We start from the raw sequence: 22,621 nt of genomic DNA, 5'->3' as shown, positions 1-22,621 counted from the left end.
GAGAGCCCCCTACCTCATGGCCCTCCTTGCGGCCCAGCTCTCCATAAGGGCTTTTGCATATGTTTTTGTTGGTGACTCACTGTGACTGAGAAAAAGCCTCCTCTATTCCTTCTTTATTTTCTTATGGCTTCTATTTTCCCTGGCAGAGGATGTTGGGCCCAAATCCAATCCATGTGTGAGCTGTTCCCAGGGAAGTGACGTGCCACACTGCCTCGCCCAGCCTTGGGCCGTCCAGCTTGACACACTCAACTGGGGGGCAACGGAGCAAATTTCCAGAACAAGTTTTGAGAAAGATGATTCAGAGGTTTGCAGAGGATAAGGAAAGGTGAGAGCTTGCGCCTCCTTGCTGCCACCAGGACTGGCCCGGGGGCATGTGGTAGGCAGAGGCTGGCTCAGGTGCACATGGAGAACTGGGTGTTGGGACTCAGGGGCTGCTCTGAGGACCCCAGTGGGTAGAGCTCAGGTTGATCTCTGAGGGGAAATTATGAGAGCCAAGAGCCAGCAGTGTGAGTGCTGAGAATGTGTGCTAGGCACAGCACATGCACGATCCTGTGTGAGCCACACGGAGAACAGGGAAACAGCTGGATGGCACTGAGGCTACCTGCTGAGATGAGGTAGCTGGGAGGTAGAGCTGGAACCTGACACAGTCCCACCGCCTTTTCAAGGAGATGTAGTGAGAAAGCAAAGGCAGGGTCTTGGCAGGACCAGATGTGAGAGGAGGTGAGGCCTCCCTTTGGTCCTGCTCCCAGGAGGCAGCACATATCCCAGGCCCAGCAGACTCCACTGTGGCCTCCCTGGCTGCTGCCTGCTCCAACTCACTCAAGGCTGCTCTGGGGACCCAAGTGCTTTTTGACCTGCTTTTTCTCTTTCCTTTTGACCCTAGGTCCAAACCCTGCCCTGACAATCATCCCAGGGGCTCCTAGGTTTCCCTACCGGACTACTTCACTGACTACTTTACCCCACAGACAACCTTGGCTTAGGGATGTCTGCATCTGCACTTGGCCCATGGACTATCTGTAAGCCTTCTCGTGCTTCCTCATTCCTTTGAGGGGGAATGTTCTCAGAGCTCTGTCCTTAGCTGTGATAGCCACTGGGGGCCAGCCAACATTTGCCCTGGAGAAGCCTTATGACAAACACCAGGCACCAAGGTGCACATCCCTGATGGATCCTGGGATCGGCTGACACTCAGTCCACCTGCTCTTTGGGTCCACGTGGCAGGTGAAGGTATTTTTTTTAAAAAATGGGTTCTAGGGCCAGGTGTGGTGGCTCATGCCTGTAATCCCAACACTTTGGGAGGTCGAGGTGGGCGGATCATCTGATGTCAGGAGTTTGAGACCAGCCTGGCTAACATGGTGAAACCCTGTCTCTACTTAAAAAATCCAAAAATTAGCCAGGCGTGGTGGCATGTGCCTGTAATCCCAGCAACTCAGGAGGCCGAGGCAGTAGAATCGCTTGAACCTGGGAGGTGGAGGTTGCAGTGAGCAGAGATCATGCCACTGCACTTCAGCCTGTGCAACAAGAGTGAAACTCCGTCTCAAAAAAAAGCGGAGGTGGGTTCTGGTAAGAAGAAGGTGAGAAATAGCTATTTGTCTACTCTGGGACCCGGAGGGGAGGGATGACATGCCCTTACATGGGATTTCTACCCCCAGCAGGGCAGCTGCCGCTCAGAGGGCAGTTTTGCACCTGCCTTCTGGCTGGAAAGTGAGTTCCCACCCTGTGGTCCCTCCCTGGGGCCCAGCACAGGGCCTGGCCCTACACAGACCTGAAGAGGTTGGTGGAACGACTGAATGAATTATCCCTGGGTGCAGTAGGGCCCACAGGCAGAGGCTCCAGGTCCTGGGAAGGATGGGGTGGTCTTTCTGTGGCCTTCAGAATTGGGAGAGGTCTCAGAGGCCTGACACTTAAGGCTTTCCGTCCAGGGTTCCTGGTCACCCGCGGGGGCTCAGCGCCCCGGTGATCTTAGGGTCCCGCCTTAAGGGCGGTGCCTAGGGCAGCGGGAGTAGGGACGTCGGCCCCTTCAGACTTGCACCCCAGGCCCTTCCCACTCCCTTTTCTTCCCTGAGGCCCTCTGTCTTCCCAGTCGCCCCCGCCCCCTGCCCCCCTGTCCTAAGCGCAAGTCTCCGGGCCTGGGACTCTCGCCTCCAGCAGTTCGCGCTTTGGACGGTGCCAGGCGCGCGGCGCCCTCCTGCCTGCCCCGCCCCTCGCCCCCCACCCCCCCCCCCGCAGCCCCTCCGTCCACTCCCGGCTCCTCCTCCTCCTCCTCCCCGGGGGTGGGGAGCCGGCTCCGGAAGCCCCGGCGCCCCCGCCCCGGCCCCCGCCAACGCTTTGGAGACAGCTGTCCGCGCAGGAGTGCGCCACGCGGGGCCGGAGCGCCTATTAGCTGCCAGGGCCTCGGAGAGCCCCGACCACCCCTGGGACCTGCCGGCCTCGGAGCCCACCAGCACTCCTTCCCGGGTCCTCTCGCTCACCCTAATCCACTCTCCCGCCCTTTCCCGGATTCCCTCGCTCACCCCATCCTCCCTCCCGCCCCTTCCTGGATTCCCTCGCCCGCATCGATCCCCTCTCCGCCCTTTCCCGGAGCCCCCAGAACCCCTGACCCCCCGCGCCCTCTCTGGAGCCCCCCGCGCGTGCCGCGGCCATGGCGGCCGTGCGTGGGGCGCCCCTGCTCGGTTGCCTCCTGGCGTTGCTGGCCCTGTGTCCCGGAGGGCGCTCGCAGACAGTGCTGACCGACGACGAGATCGAGGAGTTCCTCGAGGGCTTCCTGTCAGAGCTCCCGCCTGAGCCCCGGGAGGACGATGTGGAGGCCCCGCCGCCTCCGGAGCCCACCCCGCGGGTCCGAAAAGCCCAGGCTGGGGGCAAGCCAGGGGCGCGGCCGGGGGCGGCTGCAGAAGGTAAGAGCCTGGGGCAGGGCAGGGGCGTGGGGGCTGGCATCTCAGGTGGGAACAGGGTGACTCGGCAGTGTCTGGCCACCCCTCAGTCTGCCGCGGGGAGGAATGGCTGGCTTTACTAATGCGCACGCGAGCCCAGATGCCTGGCGGGACCCTGTGCCAGGCCGAGGTCAGTGCTGGCCTGGAGGCGCATCCAGCATCTGGCAGCAGGGCTGCTTTTGGGGGCTGGTGGCTCTAGGGCTGGTGCTGTGGTTGCATCCCCAGTCCTCCAGTACCCGACAGGGACTAGGCTTGAGCCGCAGGGTACTGTGCCATCCGTGTCATCCCCTGCCATACTAATGGGACCACTCTGCCTGTTGGTGGCACAGCTTCAGGTCGTCCCTCCCTCCTGCCTTTGCCCTCCTGCTCCAGGAGGACTCAGGTAGGTGAGAAGGTTGTTGAAGACCCCGTTTCCCACAGGGCTTCCAGGTGGTGGTGAGCAGGGTGGTCCTGCATGAGTATGGGAATTAGATGAGGTGATGCATCACTGAAGCATTTAACCCATGGCCTCTTACGTAATCAGTAACCAGTAAATCTTAGCTGTTTTCATCGTGGCCCTCTGGAAGGTGGCAGAGGGTCTTGTGATTCCTCTCTCCCAGGAGATTCCAAGGCACTGTCCAACATTCCTGATGTCAGCAGCCCCTCCCCTGCCACCCCAGACCTAGATCTTTCCTGGCTGCTCCCCACACCATGGGCTCCTTGTGCCCCTCCTGCCTCTGGCTCTCCTTCCAGGCTTGCTCTCCTGGCTCTGGGGCACCGCTCTAGCAGCCCTGAGTCCCCTGGCTGTCTGCATTTGGTAGCTTTCCTGTGTTTCTGCCAAACTTCCCTCATGCTCCCCATCTCTCATCAGCTTCCCAAGCACTTGCAGCTCCTGCTTAGGGTCCCGAGACCCAGCACCCACTCCCTCTCCCAGACTCTGAAATGAGTAGCCACATGCTCCCTACCTGTCCTTTCAAAAGTCCCCAGGACTCCGTATCCTTCCAACCAATTCCAAACCCCTTACTTCTCGAAAGGGGACCAGTTCCTCTTCTTTGGGCTTCAGTACTCACCAAATGTCCCTTTCCTTTGAAGCTTTTCTTGCCCCGTAGGAGACCCGGAGAAGGTCCTGGGCCCATGTCCTTTCCTTTGTATGGCAGTTGGCAGGGATGACCCGGTGCTCCTCCAGGCCTCGATGGCTCAGTCACCTCTCTGCCCCTTCTGTGCCCAGCACAGAACAGTGGAGGAGTGGATAGTAAGGAGCCCCTATTGAGGTTTTGGCAGGTGGGGGGTGGTGAGGGCCTCCCCTGGGAACTGGGCACCCTATGCTCAGTCTTTAGAGAGGTTGGGATTGGTTCCCACAGCCCCAGATGTGCAGACAGAAAGCCCGGGTCCAGATTGCAGTTTGCCACTTGGGCAAGTGACTTAACCTCTCAGTTTGCTGATCCTCACCGGGAACTGACAAGAGTCCCTGTGCCTGGGTTGTGGGCATCTGGAGAGGGCCCCTTGGGGGCACAGAGCTGGCTCTGTTCATTTGACGGGAGTCTGCATCTTGGACAGTGCCTCCGGAAAAGACCAAAGACAAAGGGAAGAAAGGCAAGAAAGACAAAGGCCCCAAGGTGCCCAAGCTGTCCCTGGAGGGGTCCCCCAAGCCACCCAAGAAGGGGAAGGAGAAGCCACCCAAGGCCACCAAGAAGCCGAAGGAGAAGCCGCCTAAGGCCACCAAGAAGCCCAAGGAGAAGCCACCCAAGGCCACCAAGAAGCCCAAGGAGAAGCCACCCAAGGCCACCAAGAAGCCCCTGTCAGGGAAGAGGCCCCCTACTCTGGCTCCCTCAGAAACCCTGGAGTGGCCACTGCCCTCACCCCCCAGCCCTGGCCCTGAGGAACTACCCCAGGAGGGAGGTTTGTGCCTGGCTTCTCTGGGGTGATAGAGCTCTGACCGCCTGCCTGGTGAAGGCAGGGAGTGGGAGGCAGGTTTCTGGGGCCCTGCTTCCTATACGCCTTCAGCTCCTGGCTGGATGGGACCTTGCTTTTGCTGTGAATTTCTCAATTTGATTGGTGGGTTCCCTTAGTACTGTAGCCTTTCCTGGGTAAGGAGAGGGCTTGGCAGCCTTGTGGTGGGACCTCTGTCCCCCAGGCCCCTGCCCAGATATCCCTGGGCTCTGGGTCTGTGGAGTTCCCTTCTGCCTTCTCCTACTGGGGGTGGCTTTGCGGCAGGGCCTCCAGCAGCACAGTGGGTTCCCCAGAAGGGGGGCCCTGCTCTCTGGCCCCATAGGATGGCAGCAGGGAGCTGAAGGTCACGAGAGCTCAGGCCTCCTTGGAGTGAGCTCAGCCTCAGGAGGGTGGCCGCAGGCTCTGTGGGCTCCATGGGTGGCTGGTGGCCTGAGGCTCCCAAGGTGGTCAGAGCAGGCCTCCTGCTCACCTGCTTCTGGAACTCCCGTGTTGCAGGGGGGCCCCTCCCAAATAACTGGCAGGGTCCAGGAGAGGAGGCACGGGAGCACCAGCCTGGTGAGTGGCCGTGGTCCACCTGTCCGGACTGAGGGCTTCCCCAGAGTGGGCCTGGGTGGGGTTGTCAGGCAGCTACCAGCGCTTTCCCCTCAGAGCCGGAGGAGGAGACCGAGCTGCCCACACTGGACTACAATGACCAGATCGAGAGGGAGGACTATGAGGACTGTGAGTAGGGCCCTGCCAGCCCCACCTGGGTTGGACCCTGGCCTGGGGGACCCGCTGATGGGCCCATCGCAGCCTTGGGCCCCACTCAGAGCCCGCCTCCCCCTCAGTTGAGTACATTCGGCGCCAGAAGCGACCCAGGCCACCCCCAAGCAGAAGGAGGAGGCCCGAGCGGGTCTGGCCAGAGTCCCCTGAGGAGAAGGCCCCGGCCCCGGCCCCAGAGGAGAAGACTGGTATGATGGGGGGCAGGGTGGGGTGCCGCAGACATGGGCGCTCTGGCTCCGTCCTAACCTTCCCACCTCCCCAGAGCCGCCTGTGAAGCCTCTGCTGCCCCCGCTGCCCCCCGACTATGGGGATGGCTACGTGATCCCCAACTACGATGACAGTGAGTATCCAGAACCCTAGAGTCCGAGGGACATAGGTGGGTGGGGCTCGGGGCTGGCTCACCCACCTTGCAACCCCACCTGTGCCCACGGTTACCTTGCTGCCCCCGCCGCCCCCTGGGTGCCCAGGCCAGCCACTGCCCTGTCTCCTCCGCCCTCAGGCTAGTCTTTCCTTGGCTACTTCCCTGGTTCCTGCTTGGCTGTGGCCCCCACTGTGTGTCCCTAGGCATGCACTCACTCTGCCCTGTCACCCGTGTGGGCTCCAGCCCTCCCAGTCCTGTGCTCTAGTTGGCTTCCTGCGAGCTCTTGGCCACCGCCCCACTCTCCTCAGGGAGCCCGAGGAATGCTGCCTCCCTCTCGCTCATGCCCCTGTGTCCCTGGAGCCCTCAGGTTTCCTCTTCCCATGGGCGGCAGCCTGTGGATCTCCATTTCCCTGCCCCTGGGTCCCCATCAGTGCTTCCAATGTCCCCCCACCTCAACCCCAGCCCGCAATCCCGGGCACAGGTGCCAATTGTCCCTCCAAGCCTTTCCCATGCCCTGGGCCTCGAGTCCTCCTTTCCTCAGGCCAGATCCTCCTGGGAGGCCGGGCTGGTGACTTCAGCAGGGTCTTGCTCAGCTGCCCCCTGAGCTCAGGCTGCTCCTGACTCCTGCAGGACCCTCTCTCCCCACTTGGCTGTCCCCCACCTCCCGTCTTCCTCCTCTGTGGTGTGGTCCTGCCCTGCTGAGCTCCTGTGGACCCAGGAGCTAGGGTCAGGGTGGCCTCAGCCGGCTCTCCCTCCCCGCAGTGGACTATTACTTTGGGCCTCCTCCGCCACAGAAGCCCGATGCTCAGCGCCAGACGGACGAAGAGAAGGAGAAGCTGAGTGAGTGGGACCAAGGACTGCCCACATGAGGCCTGCCCTGAAAGGCCACCTGGGGCCTGCCTGACCCACCCCACGTGGCCCCTGAAGCCCAGAGCCAGGCTGACAGGCCCCTCCTACTTTGCACCTTCCAGAGAAACCCAAAAAAGAGGACGGCAGCCCCAAGGAGGAGACCGACAAATGGGCAGTGGAGAAGGGCAAGGACCACAAAGGTGTGTGGCTGGGCTTAGGGCCTGGTCCCTGTGGGGCAGCAACTGGACTCCCGATTGTCTCCTGGCCCTTAGTGCCATGTCCTCCCTTCGTTGTCCCTAGAACCCCATAAGGGTGAGGAGGTGGAGGAGGAGTGGACGCCTACGGAGAAAGTCAGTAAGTGGGGAGCCCAGGGGTGTGGGTGTGGGGGGCCACAGGATGGGGGTGCTGGGATAAGTGACTGGCCCAAGGCCACAAACAGGACCTAGGCCCCTGGAACCCTTCCTACTCTTAGATTCTTGGGACCCAGAAGGGAGGATCCCAGGCTGGCCTGCTTCAGGAGGGTGGCAACTCCCTAGGGCCCCTAGCAGCTGGGCGTGGTAGGGGGAGGACTGGGGCCTTGGTGGGGAGTGAGGACCCCAGGTACCTTCACAGGTGTCCCTGCAGGGCTATTGTGCAGAAGGTCCCCATCTGGATGACATCTGTGGCTGGGCCCTGGGGCAGCTCTACCTGTGATTTCACATGTGCCCCATGTCCCCCGACAGCTGGGCATGGTAGCCCATTTTCCAGATGCGGCAGTTGAGGCCCAGGGAGGGGAAGCACAGGCTGGAATCAGAAGCAGCTCCTTGCCTGGGTTTGAGTCGATCCCAGGTGGGCTTGTACAGGGCACCAGGGAGCCACCGGCCCACCAGAGCTGCCCTCTGACTGGTGCCCCTGATGTGCTGGTAGTGGGCTCTGGGCTCTTTGGTTCTGGGTTTGATGGAGAGAAGGATGGAGCTAGTGAGATACCAGTCTGGGGTACGTGTCCTTAGAGTGTCCCCCCATTGGGATGGAGTCACACCGTATCGAGGACAACCAGATCCGAGCCTCCTCCATGCTGCGCCACGGCCTGGGGGCACAGCGCGGCCGGCTCAACATGCAGGTGGGCACTGGGATGGGCCCATCTCCCAGTTGGGACAAGGGACTCCTCTGCCCATGCTCAGCCTCCTCTGTCCCTTGGACAGGCCGGTGCCACTGAGGACGACTACTATGATGGCGCGTGGTGTGCTGAGGATGATGCCAGGACCCAGTGGATCGAGGTGGACACCAGGAGGACTACCCGGTTCACAGGCGTCATCACCCAGGGCCGAGACTCCAGCATCCAGTGCGTGGCCAGGCTCATAAGCGGTCGGCAGGGGCGAGTGGCTCCACAGGCATGGCTCTGTGTTCCAGCGGGCCCTTGAGCCAGCCAAAGAAGGCCAGAAAGATCAGTGAGGGGCTGACCCTGCCCATCCTCACTACTCAGCCATGGCCAGTCAGCCCCTGTGTCATGATGAGCACATGAGTTTAGGGACAGATCACCTGCCCACGGCCATGTGATGGGCATAGGACCCAGGCTCGACACCTGGGCCATGCGCCACAGCCTTGCTAGCTCTTAAATTCTTGGGGCTCAGAAGAGGGAGGCTCAGGCTGCCTGAGGGCCTTGCTCTGACCACTGTCCACTCCACAGTGATGACTTTGTGACCACCTTCTTCGTGGGCTTCAGCAACGACAGCCAGACGTGGGTGATGTACACCAACGGCTATGAGGAAATGGTGGGCACCGCACCCAGGCTCTCGGCTCCACTCCTATTGTTTGGGCAGGGGGTGGGCTCTCAGAGGACCTGGCAGTACCGCTGTGAGGCCTGTCTCTCCCCAGACCTTTCATGGGAATGTGGACAAGGACACGCCCGTGCTGAGTGAGCTCCCGGAGCCGGTGGTGGCTCGTTTCATCCGTATCTACCCACTTACCTGGAATGGCAGCCTGTGCATGCGCCTGGAGGTGCTGGGGTGCCCTGTGGCCCGTGAGTGTGGGAGCTGGCAGGGACTCGGAGGGGAGGTGGGGTGTTAGGGGGCTAGCCAGTACCTGGCTAAAGACAACCCTGCCTCCCTTGCAGCTGTCTACAGCTACTACGCACAGAACGAGGTGGTGGCCACCGACGACCTGGATTTCCGGCACCACAGCTACAAGGACATGCGCCAGGTTGGGGGCGGTTGTCTTGGGGCTGGGGTGGGACCTGTCTGTGACTGACAGGGGAATGTGCGCCTGGTGCTTCTGTCACTGGGCCCAGTCCCTGCTGGTTCCAGGGATGTTGACTGTCCCTCACCTTAGGAAGGAGGCCAGCACCTGGGGGCTGCCTGAGGGCAGCTGGGGTTGCCCGAAGGGGTCATGCCTCTCCGTCACCATAGAGCGGACCCTGGTAGTAGAAGGGGTATGGTCAGTGGGGGGGGGGGGGGCGGATTGTGTGATCGATTCCGTGTCCTCTCCCTCTGCCCCAGCTCATGAAGTTGGTGAACGAGGAGTGCCCCACCATCACCCGAACTTACAGCCTGGGCAAGAGCTCACGAGGCCTCAAGATCTATGCCATGGAGATCTCAGACAACCCTGGGGAGCATGAACTGGGTGAGGGTCTGTGGGGGTATTATTCTGCCCTGGAGGCATGGCCCGAGTGCTGCTCAGGAGAGGGCTCAGCTTCATCTCCCACGTGGGATGGAGGCAAGGCTCTGGCACTACAGCTGGCCTGCGCTGCTAATGTGCAGAGCTCACCACTTCCCGCCTGTTCTGGAGCCTCTTTGGGGATTCTGGCCTGTCTTGCAGGGCCCTAGAGCCCCAGCTGTCCCCCAGACCCTCGGTGTGAAGTGGGTCTGAGTCCTTCCTCAGCTGCCCTGGGCCTCGGGAGACTGAGTGCTTGCTGAGGCTCCTGCCCTTGCAGGGGAGCCCGAGTTCCGCTACACTGCTGGGATCCATGGCAACGAGGTGCTGGGCCGAGAGCTGCTGCTGCTGCTCATGCAGTACCTGTGCCGCGAGTACCGCGATGGGAACCCGCGTGTGCGTAGCCTGGTGCAGGACACACGCATCCACCTGGTGCCCTCGCTGAACCCTGATGGCTACGAGGTGGCAGCGCAAATGGTGGGTTGAGGGGTGAGACTGGCCAGGGGCCAGGCCGCCGGGACTTGTGGGGGTGGGGTGGCCGATGCCTACTCTGCTGGTTCCCCACAGGGCTCAGAGTTTGGGAACTGGGCGCTGGGACTGTGGACGGAGGAGGGCTTTGACATCTTTGAAGACTTCCCGGATCTCAACTCTGTGCTCTGGGGAGCTGAGGAGAGGAAATGGGTCCCCTACCGGGTCCCCAACAATAACTTGCCCATCCCTGAACGCTACCTTTCACCAGATGCCACGGTGAGGCTGCTGCTGGGCTGACAGGGCAGGAGGGAGCAGCCGGACCCTGGGGTCCTGGTGTTCTGGGCTTGGGGGTGGGGTTAGTGGTGCCTGAGCTCCAGACGCTGAGGCTCTGGGGGTTTGGGAACAGGGGAGTGTGCAAGTACTGGTGTGAAGCTTCTTGGAGAATGACTGGGCCAGGTGGGGGATGGTGGCCAGAGGCTGCAGCCCTGGTCTCACACGTGCTGGCTACCCCAGGTGTCCACGGAGGTCCGGGCCATCATTGCCTGGATGGAGAAGAACCCCTTCGTGCTGGGAGCAAATCTGAACGGAGGCGAGCGGCTAGTGTCTTATCCCTACGACATGGCCCGCACACCTACCCAGGAGCAGCTGCTGGCCGCAGCCATGGCAGCCGCCCGGGGGGAGGATGAGGACGAGGTCTCTGAGGCCCAGGAGACCCCAGACCATGCCGTCTTCCGCTGGCTCGCCATCTCCTTCGCCTCCGCCCACCTCACCTTGACAGAGCCCTACCGCGGAGGCTGCCAAGCCCAGGACTACACCAGCGGCATGGGCATCGTTAACGGGGCCAAGTGGAACCCCCGGTCGGGGAGTGAGTCAGCCTGGGAGGGGCTGTGGGCGGGGCCTGCCCCGGAGAGGGGCTGACTCTGGGTCTGTGTTTGTTCCTGGCCAGCTATCAATGACTTCAGTTACCTGCATACCAACTGCCTGGAGCTCTCCTTCTACCTGGGCTGTGACAAGTTCCCTCATGAGAGTGAGCTGCCCCGCGAGTGGGAGAACAACAAGGAGGCGCTGCTCACTTTCATGGAGCAGGTGAGGCGGCCAGGGCAGCGCCTGAGGAGAGGAGGGCGCACGGCCCGCACGGGGCCCTGGACGGGCAGGAGGGAGCAGCGGACCACATTGGATCTTCCTGAGTCCCAACAGCCCTCACCTGCTTCCCCAGGTGCACCGCGGCATTAAGGGGGTGGTGACGGACGAGCAAGGCATCCCTATTGCCAACGCCACCATCTCCGTGAGTGGCATTAATCACGGCGTGAAGACAGGTACCTAGTGTGCACACCTTTACCCCCACTTCCTGAGGGAGGACCCTGCGGGGGCTGGGGGGTGGGCTTGGAGAACTCCAAAAGCAGGCAGAGTCTGGGGAGCCTGGGTGGGACCGGGGGTCGGAGCCTAGGGGCGGGACTCAGGGGGAGGGCGGGGCCTGGGCAGGACTGAGTGGGAGGGTGGGGGCCTGGGAAGGGCGCTCTGGAGCAGCCGGCTCGTCCTCCCTCTGCAGCCAGTGGTGGTGATTACTGGCGAATCTTGAATCCGGGTGAGTACCGCGTGACAGCCCACGCAGAGGGCTACACTCCGAGCGCCAAGACCTGCAATGTTGACTATGACATTGGGGCCACTCAGTGCAACTTCATCCTGGCTCGCTCCAACTGGAAGCGTATCAGGGAGATCATGGCCATGAACGGGAACCGGCCCATCCCACACATAGACCCATCGCGGCCTATGACTCCCCAGCAGCGACGCCTGCAGCAGCGGCGCCTACAGCACCGGCTGCGGCTTCGGGCACAGATGCGGCTGCGGCGCCTCAACGCCACCACCACTCTAGGCCCCCCCACTGTGCCCACTACGCTGCCCCCTGCCCCTGCCACCACCCTGAGCACTACCATGGAGCCCTGGGGTGTTGTACCCCCAACCACCGCTGGCTGGGAGGAATGGGAGACTGAGACCTACACAGAGGTGGTGACAGAGTTTGGGACTGAGGTGGAGCCTGAGTTTGGGACCGAGGTGGAGCCCGAGTTTGGGACCGAGGTGGAGCCCGAGTTTGGGACAGAGGTGGAGCCCGAGTTTGAGGAAGAAGAAGAGGAAGAAGAGGAGGAGATGGCCACCGGTCAGGCATTCCCCTTCACAACAGTGGAGACCTACACAGTGAACTTTGGGGACTTCTGAGATCAGGATCCCACTAAGGCCCCACCAGCCCACCTCAAGCTACAGCAGCAGCATTTTGCAAGCCTGCTGACCACAGTCACATCACCCATTAGCACACAAAAGGCCCTGGTGTGGACACTGCAGGAAGGGCCGGTCCTACCCTTCAAGAGGGTGCAGATGACTGGGACCTAAGAGCCAGAGGCTTTGTGGAGGCTCCTGCTCCACCTGCCAGTCTCGTAAGAGATGGGGTTGCTGCAGTGTTGGAGTGGGGGCAGGGGAGGGAGCCAAGGTCACTAGAATAAAACAAGCTCATGGCATGGACTACTCACTCACATTCTGAGGGCTCAGGGAGGGGGAGGACAAGGGAGACTGGCCTATGGGTACAGGGGCTATGGTCACTGTGGACACCACTGAGAAGTCCCATACCCAGAGTGCCCAGGGGCTCAAGGCTTGCATCAGCAAGTGCTCAGGCTTTATTTACAATGCCGACACTGCGGGGAATGAACAGCCCCCATCTAGGCCTCTCTGGTCAAAACTATCCTTTTGAGTCAGGGGCTCAGCCCCAGGCCTCCCAGGTCATCATCCTCTGCCCCAAAGCCCGAGAAGCTGATGGGCTGGCAGGCCAGGCTGCGCAGGTTCACAAGGCAGGCGGTCTGCGTGGCACTGAAGTCAGGGACGGTCACCAACAGCACTTTCTGGTCCTCAGGACCTGCAAAGAAGCCACATAGGATCCACTGTAGGTTCCAAGTAAGTCCTGCCTTAAAGAGAAGCTGCCAGAAATAAACAGGAGTCCCCACTGGCACACAGTGGGGTGGTGACAATAGGAAACCAGAGGCCAGCCCTGAAAAGCACGCAGACTGGGAGCCGTTCCAGCCCCTGCCCAGCTGGCCAGGCAGCTTGGCTCCCACAGTGACATGATGGCTGTGCAGCAGACCTCGGCTGTCCATCCCACAGGGTCTAGGGGGACTCCACAATGCAGGTTTTCCTTTGTGAACCTTGTCCCCAGGTGAGAGCAAGTCCCTCATGACAATTCAGGCTTGGGCCCCCAGAAGACAAAAAATTACCTCGGATGATTTTGGAGCCAAAGCTGGGGGTGCTGCCACAAAAGTAGACATGTGGGCACTCTGCGAAGATGAATGGGTCGGTTTTGTAGAAGGGGTAACAACCTAGAGGAGAGGGCCAGCTCTGAGGAGGGTTCCAGCCTCAGCACAAGTACTCTGCACAGGATGTGGGGCCACAGCCCCCCTCCCACTGCAGGCCAATAGCAGACCCGATGTGACAACAGGAGCACCTGCAGACATTGCCACAAGAGCTTGGCCCTGCTATCGCTACCCATTGGGGTGAGCAGCCCATGGTCATAGAATTAAGATTCCAGAATAGCTTTCAGAGCAGGCACCAAGCCTCTGAACTTGTCCTCAGCTCTCAGCAACACTGGCAAGTACAAACCCACAAGGTGACCCTGTGCACTTTGGGGCCCTGCCAGGCCTCCTGGCCCCCTGCTTCCACCCCATGTGGCTGAGTGTGTTACCTAGCGTGTCAGGGGCTGTGGGGCTGATGTGACGGACCCGGAGGGTCCACTCCAGGATCTCCAAGTGATCCTCCATGCTGCTGTATCGGAAAATGTCACTCACGTTCTGTCCCGAAGTCCCCAAGAATCTGCAAGGCAAAGCTCACCCTTGGCTAAGGGTGCCACCCACAGTGTTCAGCCCAGAGCGCATCTGGTGCTCCTGTGGGGGTGCCCCAGAGAGAAGGAACAGATGCCAGGTGGGCCTCTGCAGCCTTGTCACCTTCCTGAACCCTCCCTCCCCTCTTTGTGCCTCCTGAGGCAAAAGACTAGGTTACACTCAAGTATGGCTGTGCCAGCTACCTGACTCCATCAATGGTGGCCTGGTAGGGGTTGGTGACCAGCTGGAGTGTGGAGTAGGCAGTGGCCAGCGGGAACATGCAGGGGTGGAGGGGCTGCTGCGGGAGTGTGTAGTTGGTGGGATCAAACTCGCCTGGCATCACATCCACGGGCACTGAGGCCTGGAAAGCACAGGGCAGGGAGAGCTCATAGGGCCCCGAAGGAGCCCCCCACCCCAACTCCAGCCACTCCCCCTGCTCTCCTGTCTGCCTTCTGTTGCCCGGTGGCAGCTTTGAAGACTGCAATCCCCATCACCCCTTCAGCCACCAGCTCACTCACGCTCAGCTGCAGGAGGATCTCATCCAGCATCTTCACAGCCTCCACGCTGGCTGCCTGGGTTTTCTTGGTGAGGTACTTGGCCTGGAATAGAAGCCCAGGAGGCCATCAGGCCCAGGCAAGTCCCAGGCTCAGAGGAGAGCAGAGCACCACCAGCTGGAAGATGCAGGTGTTGTCCCATAGACCCTCACTCCCTTCTAGCCTCCCACCGCCCTCAGCGAGGGCCAGGGCACAAGGAGCCCCAGAGTGCGGGAGGCCCCAGGGTTATTGCAGGGCGCTTCCCACTGACCTGCAAGATCCCATAAGGTCCCTAACTTGTCATGGGGAAGGAGGGTCTTACAGGCTCACAGGCTTCTGGGCTGGGGGCTCCATACCTTGTTGATAGAATCTCTGCTCTGGGTGCTGTGGCTGAGAAGGTTGCCAGCGAGGATGACCCGGGAGACGTGGGCAGCACTGCACTGCTCCCCTTCGTCCCCAAGCTGCCCTGTCACCACGTCCACCAGCAGCTGGGTGCCCAGCAGGCTCTCGCCTCCGCCTCCACCCAAGCCCAGGCCGGACACCAGCAGCACGAACCTACAGGAGAAAGGGGGTCCTCCAGGGTGCTGAGAGGGAGGGAGCCCCTCCCAGGTGCGACTCAAAGATTCCACTGACCAAGAGCTGGTTCCGGCCCCCAAGAACCACTACTCACCTATCTGTGTCAAGAGGGAGTGCGGGCTTCTGGGGAGCAAGGTCAGCAAAGCAATGGTCCTCGACCAGAAACTTCCCGTCGTCTCTCACGGAGCCAAACACGGCCAGGACGGTCCCTGGAGAGCAGTGGCATCAGGCCTGAGCGGGGAGCCCCAGGTGCTACCAGTCCTTCCAGTCACCCCAATGGGCAAAACCAGTCAGTTCTCCACAGTCACACTGGTGAATTCTCACCTAGGACTCCAGGATGCATGCCTGGGGTCACTGCCTTTGGATGGAGGCTGGGAGATGGGTCTCCATGGAGATCGTATCCACTCTGATGGCCTCCGACTGCCTGGAGCCTCACCTACCTCCTCAAGAACACGTGTGCCCAGGCCACACGCCCCCAATGCCCCCCTGGCTCCCCACTCACACCGTCCCTAACACATCCCTGCTGGGCTCTTCACCTGCATCACCCTCACCCCCCATTGGGCTACCTACCTGTAACCAACGTTGACACATCAATAGTGCCTTTTAGTTTGATACGCTGCAGTTCATCTTCCAAAACCAGCTCGTCATCTGGGTGGATGTATTTGCTCCGAGGAGGCTGGGGTAGCAGGTTGTGCTGGAATGCAGAAACAAGAGGTAGTCTTGGGGCTGGAGCCCAGCAAGGCTCTGGTGTTGGTGAGCCGGCACTGCAGCCCCCACCCCTCTGGAGTGCATCACCTCTGAACCTGCTTCCCCACCCCCTATCCCCTGGGAGGTGTTCTAGGGAAAGACCGGGTCTGCCTGGCCGCTCCTCTGTGTGGCGCCCCGCCTCACCTCCTCGCTGATCTCCCGCAGGATGGAGGGCTGCAGCGGCATCGCTTTGAACAGAGTGCCCACCACACAGCACTTCTCCCCAGGCTGCAGCTCACACAGCTTCTTCACTCCCACTCCACTGCCTGGGACATGACGGGCACAGACTCAGAGATGGAGTGGCCCCCACCCTGACAGAGGCCACAGAGGCCCTGACCAGCCCTCCATGAGGGGCCAGTAACAGGGCCCTGGCCCTCGCCAGGAGGAGAGAGCATCAAGTGCAAGGACCCCCTGGACTTCAGGATGACAGTAAAAGGTGAGTCAGCCACAGGAGACCAGGGACTCTGGGTGTGGTTGGGCCCTGGATGCCAAGTGTCCCTCATGAGGCACAGAGAGACAGACACACAGACAAGACGGAGTGTGAAGACAAGGCCAGGAATACCAGGGTGACCTCCAGACGCCGGAGGAGGCCAGGAAGGATCCTCCCCTCAGGCCTTCAGAAGGAGCCAATCCTGCTGACATCTGGATTTCAACTTCTGGCCTCCAGCACTGCCAGAGGGTAAATGTCTGTTGTTTTAAGTCAGTTTGTGGTGCTATGTTACAGTGGCCACAAGAAACTAATACAAAGTATTGCTTCACTTATACCTAAATTACAACACTGATTCTTAAAAAGAAGCATGCCAAGTCTCAACACAGCTCTGCCCTACAAATAACTGCCATTTTCTTTAAGACTTTAGATTTTTCCACCCTGCCCTCACCCCCACCAAATGCTTCATCCCCCTTATAGTAGAGATACTCAAAATGTAGACCTCAGATCCCCTCCACCCATTCCATTCCCTGTGGAGTTAGATGGCCTTGTCTACCCGGGGCACCTGGGCACCATCTTCCCCAGCCCCTTCCCGGGATCCTGGGGAAGAGCAAGAACACATGGGAGGGGCTTGGCACTCTCAAGGAGAAAGGTATGGAGAGTCAGTTCGGGCGGGAGGGAGGAAAACAGGTCCAGGCAAAGCACACATCCAGGCCTGGAGGAAACACTGAGGAGGTGACGGGGAAATGCAGATGCCAGACTAGCCCCTCAGCCCAGCTGACTCCAGCACAGCCCCAGCCCCTGCTGCCCGGGAAGAACCAGGAACATTCCTCAAATCTACACCCTAGGGAGCAGACAGAGGTGAGTAACTCACAATAAGACAAGAAGGATGGCGGCAGCAGGCAGCAGGCAGCAATGCAACAGACCCCACATCCTCACCTAGCCCACTCATCTTCCCCAGGTGGCCTAAGGACCGTACATGTAACTCAGCCAACCCTGAAAACACACCAGGAGTAGATATTGTCACCCACTGATGCACAGAGAGGTTAAGCAATGTGTCCACGGGCACACAACTGGGATCCAAGTGTGCACCCCTGAGTACTGGGCAGAATGACATCCCTGTAACCGACAGCAGGACACGCTTCCACCCAGGCAGTGTGCTGGCACCGAGATCAAAACCGGGCACAAAGGCCAACACTTGCCCCCACCAAGCCCACTGGGTCTAGGCGGGAGAGCGACAATAGGCCATAAACAAGTAACTCGCCACTGTGACAAGTGCTGTGAGCAAACGATAAGCTGAGGTAGAAAACAGAGGCCGTGGTTGGGCACAGTGGCTACAAGTGGCCTCTCAAAGAACATGATACTTCAGCTGAGAGTGGGGCTGAGATGGGGACACGGGAAGGTAAGGAAAAGAGTGTGCTAAGTGAAGGGAAAAGCCTATGGCAGGAAGGGCTGGGCAGGTTCGCGGACCAGGTGAGTGGAAAGACCAATTTGGAGAGACAGGCTGCACTTCAGTGAGGTTGCGCAGACCACACGGAGAAGCCACGTGGAGGTGTTCAGGGTGATGGCCAGCATTGACCGCCAGGCTGTGAGTGAGCACTACCGCTGCCCCGCCGCTACCAACACATTCATCGTGGCAGCTGTTTGGTTTCCTGACCAGTGTGTGGGCACAGTGAAATCGCTGTTGTCCATCACTGTGGAGCTGTGTTGGCAGCTCCAAGAACTGGAAGAGAAATGTGCTACCAGAGGAGGTGCTGCCAGAAAGAATCTAGAAGGTGGCACTGACATTGCGCCCGAGTGGTAACTGAGCTCTAAAAGGCGCCAAAGAAGGTGTCCCGAGGGCTGAAAGTGAGGAGAAGCTACTGGAGCCGCAGGAGGGAGCCCCTGGTTCTATGGGAGAGAGAGGTGAATAGCACTTTTGTCTCAGATAAAACAGAAAACATCCTGATACGGTTTGCTCTGTGTCCCCGCCCACATCTCATCTGGAATTGTAATCCACATGGTGTTGATGGAGGGACCTGGTGGGGAGGTGAGTGATCGTCGGGGTGGATTTCCCCCATGCTGTTCTTGTGATGGTGAGTTCTCATGAGATCTGATGGTTTAAAAATGTCTGGCAGGTCCCCTCGCTCTCTTTCCTGCTGTCATTGAAACGTGCCTTGTTTCCCCTTTGCCTCTGCCATGATTGTTAAGTTTCCTGAGGCCTCCCCAGCCATGTGGAACTGTGAGTCAATTAAACCTCTTTTCTTTGCAAATTACCTGTCTCAGGTAGTTCTTTATAGCAGTATGAAAACGGACTAATACATATCACTAATGAATTTCATGATCTAGCTAGATTTCTGGGCCCAGTGTTCTCCTGGCTGCCTATGAGAGTTGATCTAGGCTTGGTGTGAGATGAGATGGGCTTCCCAAACCTGCCCAGGGGGTTCCAATGTACAACTAGGGCTGAGATCCACTATGCCTGGGGCCAGGGACAGTAAAAAATGAGTAAGACAAGCTCTCACCTACAAAATCCTCAGTGTAAAAAGATAATAGGAGATGGATTTGAAAACTACCTGGAAAACCACTCTTATGTAAGTGGTAGGAATGGGGGAATGCAGCATCACCCAAAACTCAAAGGGGGAGACAGGGGTCCCTGCTTCACCATCAAGAATAATCCCACTGCAGGTGAGATCACCAAGGAAGAAATGGGGGCAAAGGACAAGGGTTGTGTTGGCCAGGCCACTTTATTAGGAAAGAAAGAGAGCCCAAGAGACAGGAAAATAATGGCCAGCAAATATGGGGGCCAGGAAGAGAGGCAAACAGACGTGAGTGAACACAGGGGGTCCCCTCGAGACCAGAGAGTGCATCCTCACCAATCTTGGCTCCTGGTGCCTGGCACCAGGCTTGCCACACTGAGGGGCTATCTGGCTACAGCACAGGCAGACACTTGAATAATCTGCACTGAAGATAGGAAAACCATTTTCCTCTGCCAGTGAAATAATCGCCATCACTGCCAAAACTAAGCCCTTATCTCCAACTAGCCTCTGAACTAAAATTAACTTCAAACCCACAAATTACTTAATTTAATTCTTGTTACTATCTTAAGAAGAAACTGAGGGAGGGAGAAAGAGATTAATTTTCCCAAGGTAACAGGAAGTGGGATCAATTAGAGAAATGTTCCCATTCTCTTGCACAACATTTCTAAGTTCTGGGCTGGTGTTGTGGAAGCACCTTCCCAAACTCTTACTTACCCCAGCGCTGCTGGGCCCGGTTCTCCAGGAAGGGTCTCATTTGGATGAGGCGGGTGGCATAAATGTGGGCATACTGCCGGTTAAAGCTGCGCTCTCCTAGCCGGAAGGGTTGCGAGGAGTTGGTGTAGGTTGCCACTGACACCCGAGCAAAGGTGGCATTGTTGGCTGATGGTGGGGACAGCAGAGTGTGGGCCCTCTGGGCAGCCTGCTCAGAAAACATGGCCACACTCCTGGCTTGCTTGGTCCACACAGCTTTCGCCCAGGCCAAGGAGGGTCACTGTGAAAACACAAAGGCATTCCTGCTGCCCCTGCCTATTTCCAAAGCAGCAGCTCTCCTGGTGTCTCACTGCACCCAAATGGTACTGGGAAAAGAAGGGGAACAGCTGTAGTTGACACCAGACATTGTGTCCACTTGGAAATTTATTCTGTCTGGATACCGATGTCTCACCCTGTAGCTGCCACCCAAAAAGAGAAAAGGAAACCTAGGAATGTTTGTCCCACCTGGAGTTCTCCCCGAACCCGACTCAGGTGTCCTGTTCCATCTGGACAACTATCAGGGTCTCAATCAAGTTCAGCGTGCCCTAAATGTAATTCCTGATCTGCCTCCATCCAGCTCTCTCGCACCTGCCTCATCTCCAGGCATGAGGCCTGCCTTATTAAATAAGCCTCCCATGAAATAATAAGCCTATTACTAAGCAATAATACAACAAACTGAACCAAAACATAAATCAGTCACTGCTCTGCTCAGAACTCTCCAAAGTGTCCTCATTTCATTGACTAAAGCCCCAAGTCCTTACAACTGCCTATGAGATCTGCTCCACTGGTCCTCTCCCCTCCTGGTTCCCACTCCTTCACCTTGGGTCCCTCCCCACAGCACGGGGCCTCCGAACTTTTGCTTGCCCCTCTCCCATATACCTATAGGGCTCACTTGCCCTTCTCCTTCAAGTTCTTACATCTTTACTCAAATGTCACCTTGTGCCCTGTCCATCGGATTTACAACTGCAACCCTCCTGGGTACTTCAATTGTCATTTTTCACAGCATTTGCCTGCTAACAAACTGCATATTTTAAATGTGTTGTCTGCCTGCTCCAACTAGACCATTAAAGCTCTAGAAGGGCTGAGATTTTTGTGTTTTATTCCTGTAGGAACTACCCGTGCCACCAGCCACCTGGGGCTACGAAGTATAGGAGATATGATGAGTCCAACTGTGATGTTTGGGTTGGACACAACGGATTTCCGAGAACAGTACAAAGAATATCCCAATAATTTCTTCACATACAATTGAAATGACAATATGTTGGATATATTTATGGATTTACCCCAATTGATTTGTTTCTTTTTACTTTTTCGTACACCTACTAGAAAGCTAAAAAAATTCCGTAGCGGCTTGCAATCTATGTCCACGGGACAGCACTGGCCTGGGACACAGACTCCACACACGTGTCTAACGAGTGACTCGGAAGGAGCTTTTGGCTCCAACCTGCTTGATGGCGGCAGCAGCCAGGCCGCGCTGCTCCGGATGGGGCCGAGGGCGCCCCGGGGGCTGCCCCACTCACGGCTGATGCCCCCAGCTCAGCTCCACGCGGCAGCTGCGGAACGTCCGCTGAGACACCAACCCACGGCTCCAGGACCCCGACCTCGCGGCCGGGAAGCACCACGCCTAGCTGACCCCATTTCCCCAGACCCTACTCACCGCGCGGCGAGCCGCATCCCGCCAATCCCCGCGCGCCTTCCCCGCCCATCACCGCAACTCGCCAATCCCCGCGCGCCTTTCCCGCCCATCGTCTCATCTCACCAATCGCTGCCCTCTCAGCCACGTCCGTCACCAGACGCCGCATCCCGCCGACCACCGTGCGCCACGCCCCTGGACGCCCAGTGAGTGCGGAGCCACGCCCTCGGTTTCCTCGGCTTCGCGGGGCGAGGAGTAGTGGCGAGTGCCGCGGGTCTCGGGTTGGCTGCCGCGCGTGCGGGGTTGGGCTGGCGGAAGGTATCGGCCTCCAGTGGGCTGACTGCGTCACCCCGCCAGGCCTTGCCCAGAGAACCCTCCCGGTGGTCGCGCGCAGCGTCCCAGCTTTCCCCGCGGAGCCGCCCACTTGTAGCGATGGCTACCCGCCAGGAGGATCCCAACAGAAAGAAGGCCCAAAGCCCGCAAACCGACCGGGGAGAAGTAACTCCGCTTAAAGGGAGGGCGCGGGGACTCGGGGTATCTCCCGTCCTGCCAGCGCCTGCGCCGGGGAAACGCATGGGCGGTTTCGGGGTCCTCCCCAGCCTGCCCACAGCTGCACACCAGCTTCCAGCCCAACACTCCCCAATCTCCATTGTTATTGTCTCCGTTATTCATACTCGTTCTTAACACTACGTCTTTCTGGGTGCTGTCCCCCACTTTGGGAATGCTGTTTTTTTCATCTCCACTAGTTTATAGGATTCCTCACCCCACCAAGAGGCGCTTCCCCACTAAGCCCGGGCTCCTTCTGCTGCGCGCTGATTCTCCCACGTGTCCTCTAGCCCTACTGTTCTGCTCCTTCCTTGGGCCTGTTTCCTAAGTCCAGGTCTTGTCTCCACAATGATGGATATTAACTCTCGTTAATTATTACTTAATATTTTAATTTTTTTTGGGTTTTTTTTTTGTTGTTGTTGTTGTCGTTGTTTTTTGATACGGAGTTTCGCTCTTGTTACCCAGGCTGGAGTGCAATGGCGCGATCTCCGCTCTCTGCAACCTCCGCCTCCTGGGTTCAGGCAATTCTCCTGCCTCAGCCTCCTGAGTAGCTGGGACTACAGGCACGCGCAACCATGCCCAGCTAATTTTTTGTATTTTTAGTAGAGACGGGGTTTCAGCATGTTGACCAGGATGGTCTCGATCTGTTGACCTCGTGATCCACCCGCCTCAGCCTCCCAAAGTGCTGGGATTACAGGCGTAAGCCACCGCGCCCAGCCCATGATATTTCAATTTTTAAACACCTTTGCAACTGCTTTGAGGTTTTGACACATTAATTCGCCTGCTCCTCAAATAATCCTTTGGGTGAGACACAGTGGCTCAGGCTTGTAATCCCAGCACTTTGGGAGGCTGAGGTGGGAGGATCATGAAGCTCGAGAGGCCGAGGTTGCAGTGAGCTAAGATTACACCCTGCACTCCAGCCTGAGCGACAGAGCCAGATGCTGTCTCAAAACAAGCAAACAAAAAACCTTTGAAGCATGAACTATTGTTATTCTCCCACTTTACACGTGAGGGAATTGAAGCAAGGAAGGCAAGAGAGATCACATAGCTAGTAAATAATAGCTGGGATTCACACAAAGACAGCAGGCCTTCTGCTGGTAAGGTTGTGC

At 58.7% G+C, this 22,621-nt stretch overlaps 2 protein-coding genes and 1 long non-coding RNA gene across 6 annotated transcripts; 2 read left to right on the top strand and 1 right to left on the bottom strand.

Moving 5' to 3' along the window:
* Positions 1–258: 258 nt before the first annotated feature.
* Positions 259–2,147, top strand: LOC135270727 (uncharacterized). The gene is made up of 3 exons (XR_010338854.1): positions 259–325; positions 884–1,218; positions 1,391–2,147. It is a non-coding gene; the product is annotated as an uncharacterized LOC135270727 (long non-coding RNA).
* A 169-nt stretch (positions 2,148–2,316) lies between these two features.
* Positions 2,317–12,441, top strand: AEBP1 (AE binding protein 1). 2 transcript variants are annotated; one of them, XM_012439216.3, is made up of 21 exons: positions 2,317–2,891; positions 4,464–4,805; positions 5,352–5,411; positions 5,505–5,576; positions 5,684–5,806; positions 5,881–5,958; positions 6,742–6,819; positions 6,951–7,028; positions 7,129–7,182; positions 7,818–7,927; positions 8,010–8,149; positions 8,495–8,579; positions 8,683–8,827; positions 8,921–9,006; positions 9,303–9,426; positions 9,737–9,933; positions 10,024–10,203; positions 10,441–10,792; positions 10,874–11,013; positions 11,144–11,243; positions 11,477–12,441. In XM_012439216.3, exons 1-21 carry the CDS (start codon positions 2,639–2,641, stop codon positions 12,139–12,141), a joined length of 3,462 nt encoding a protein of 1,153 aa, XP_012294639.2. In that variant the 5' UTR covers positions 2,317–2,638; the 3' UTR covers positions 12,142–12,441. The 2 variants fall into 2 exon arrangements, with proteins under 2 accessions (XP_012294639.2, XP_012294640.1); XM_012439217.3 differs by lacking the exon at positions 2,317–2,891 and adding an exon at positions 4,143–4,158.
* A 129-nt stretch (positions 12,442–12,570) lies between these two features.
* Positions 12,571–21,137, bottom strand: POLD2 (DNA polymerase delta 2, accessory subunit). 3 transcript variants are annotated; one of them, XM_064366726.1, is made up of 11 exons: positions 21,093–21,137; positions 19,298–19,574; positions 15,785–15,906; positions 15,464–15,587; positions 14,988–15,102; positions 14,674–14,872; positions 14,303–14,383; positions 13,988–14,145; positions 13,649–13,776; positions 13,185–13,286; positions 12,571–12,829 (listed from the first exon to the last, which is right to left on the bottom strand). In XM_064366726.1, exons 2-11 carry the CDS (start codon positions 19,515–19,517, stop codon positions 12,669–12,671), a joined length of 1,410 nt encoding a protein of 469 aa, XP_064222796.1. In that variant the 5' UTR covers positions 19,518–19,574; positions 21,093–21,137; the 3' UTR covers positions 12,571–12,668. The 3 variants fall into 3 exon arrangements, with proteins under 3 accessions (XP_064222796.1, XP_012294641.3, XP_064222797.1); XM_012439218.3 differs by lacking the exon at positions 21,093–21,137 and adding an exon at positions 20,991–21,028; XM_064366727.1 differs by lacking the exon at positions 21,093–21,137 and adding an exon at positions 20,657–20,735.
* Positions 21,138–22,621: the final 1,484 nt, after the last annotated feature.

This window comes from Aotus nancymaae, unplaced genomic scaffold, assembly GCF_030222135.1.
Source record: "Aotus nancymaae isolate 86718 unplaced genomic scaffold, 86718_ANA_hifiasm-v0.15.2.pri h1tg000065l, whole genome shotgun sequence".
Lineage (NCBI taxonomy): Eukaryota > Metazoa > Chordata > Mammalia > Primates > Aotidae > Aotus > Aotus nancymaae.
The sequence above is the reverse complement of the archived record's forward strand: the minus strand, read 5'-3'. Positions and strand labels throughout refer to the sequence as shown.

Bases quoted from the DNA above. Each gene is read 5' to 3' on its own strand.
- AEBP1 (XM_012439216.3), top strand. From the start codon at position 2,639: ATGGCGGCCGTGCGTGGGGCGCCCCTGCTCGGTTGCCTCCTGGCGTTG. The intron at 8,580-8,682 runs GTGGGCACCGCA...GTCTCTCCCCAG, and splicing joins CCAACGGCTATGAGGAAATG to ACCTTTCATGGGAATGTGGA. The intron at 10,793-10,873 runs GTGAGTCAGCCT...GTTCCTGGCCAG, and splicing joins GTGGAACCCCCGGTCGGGGA to CTATCAATGACTTCAGTTAC.
- POLD2 (XM_064366726.1), bottom strand. From the start codon at position 19,517: ATGTTTTCTGAGCAGGCTGCCCAGAGGGCCCACACTCTGCTGTCCCCA. The intron at 15,907-19,297 runs GTAAGTAAGAGT...GTCATGTCCCAG, and splicing joins CCGGGCCCAGCAGCGCTGGG to GCAGTGGAGTGGGAGTGAAG. The intron at 14,873-14,987 runs GTGAGTAGTGGT...TTTCTCCTGTAG, and splicing joins CTCCCTCTTGACACAGATAG to GTTCGTGCTGCTGGTGTCCG.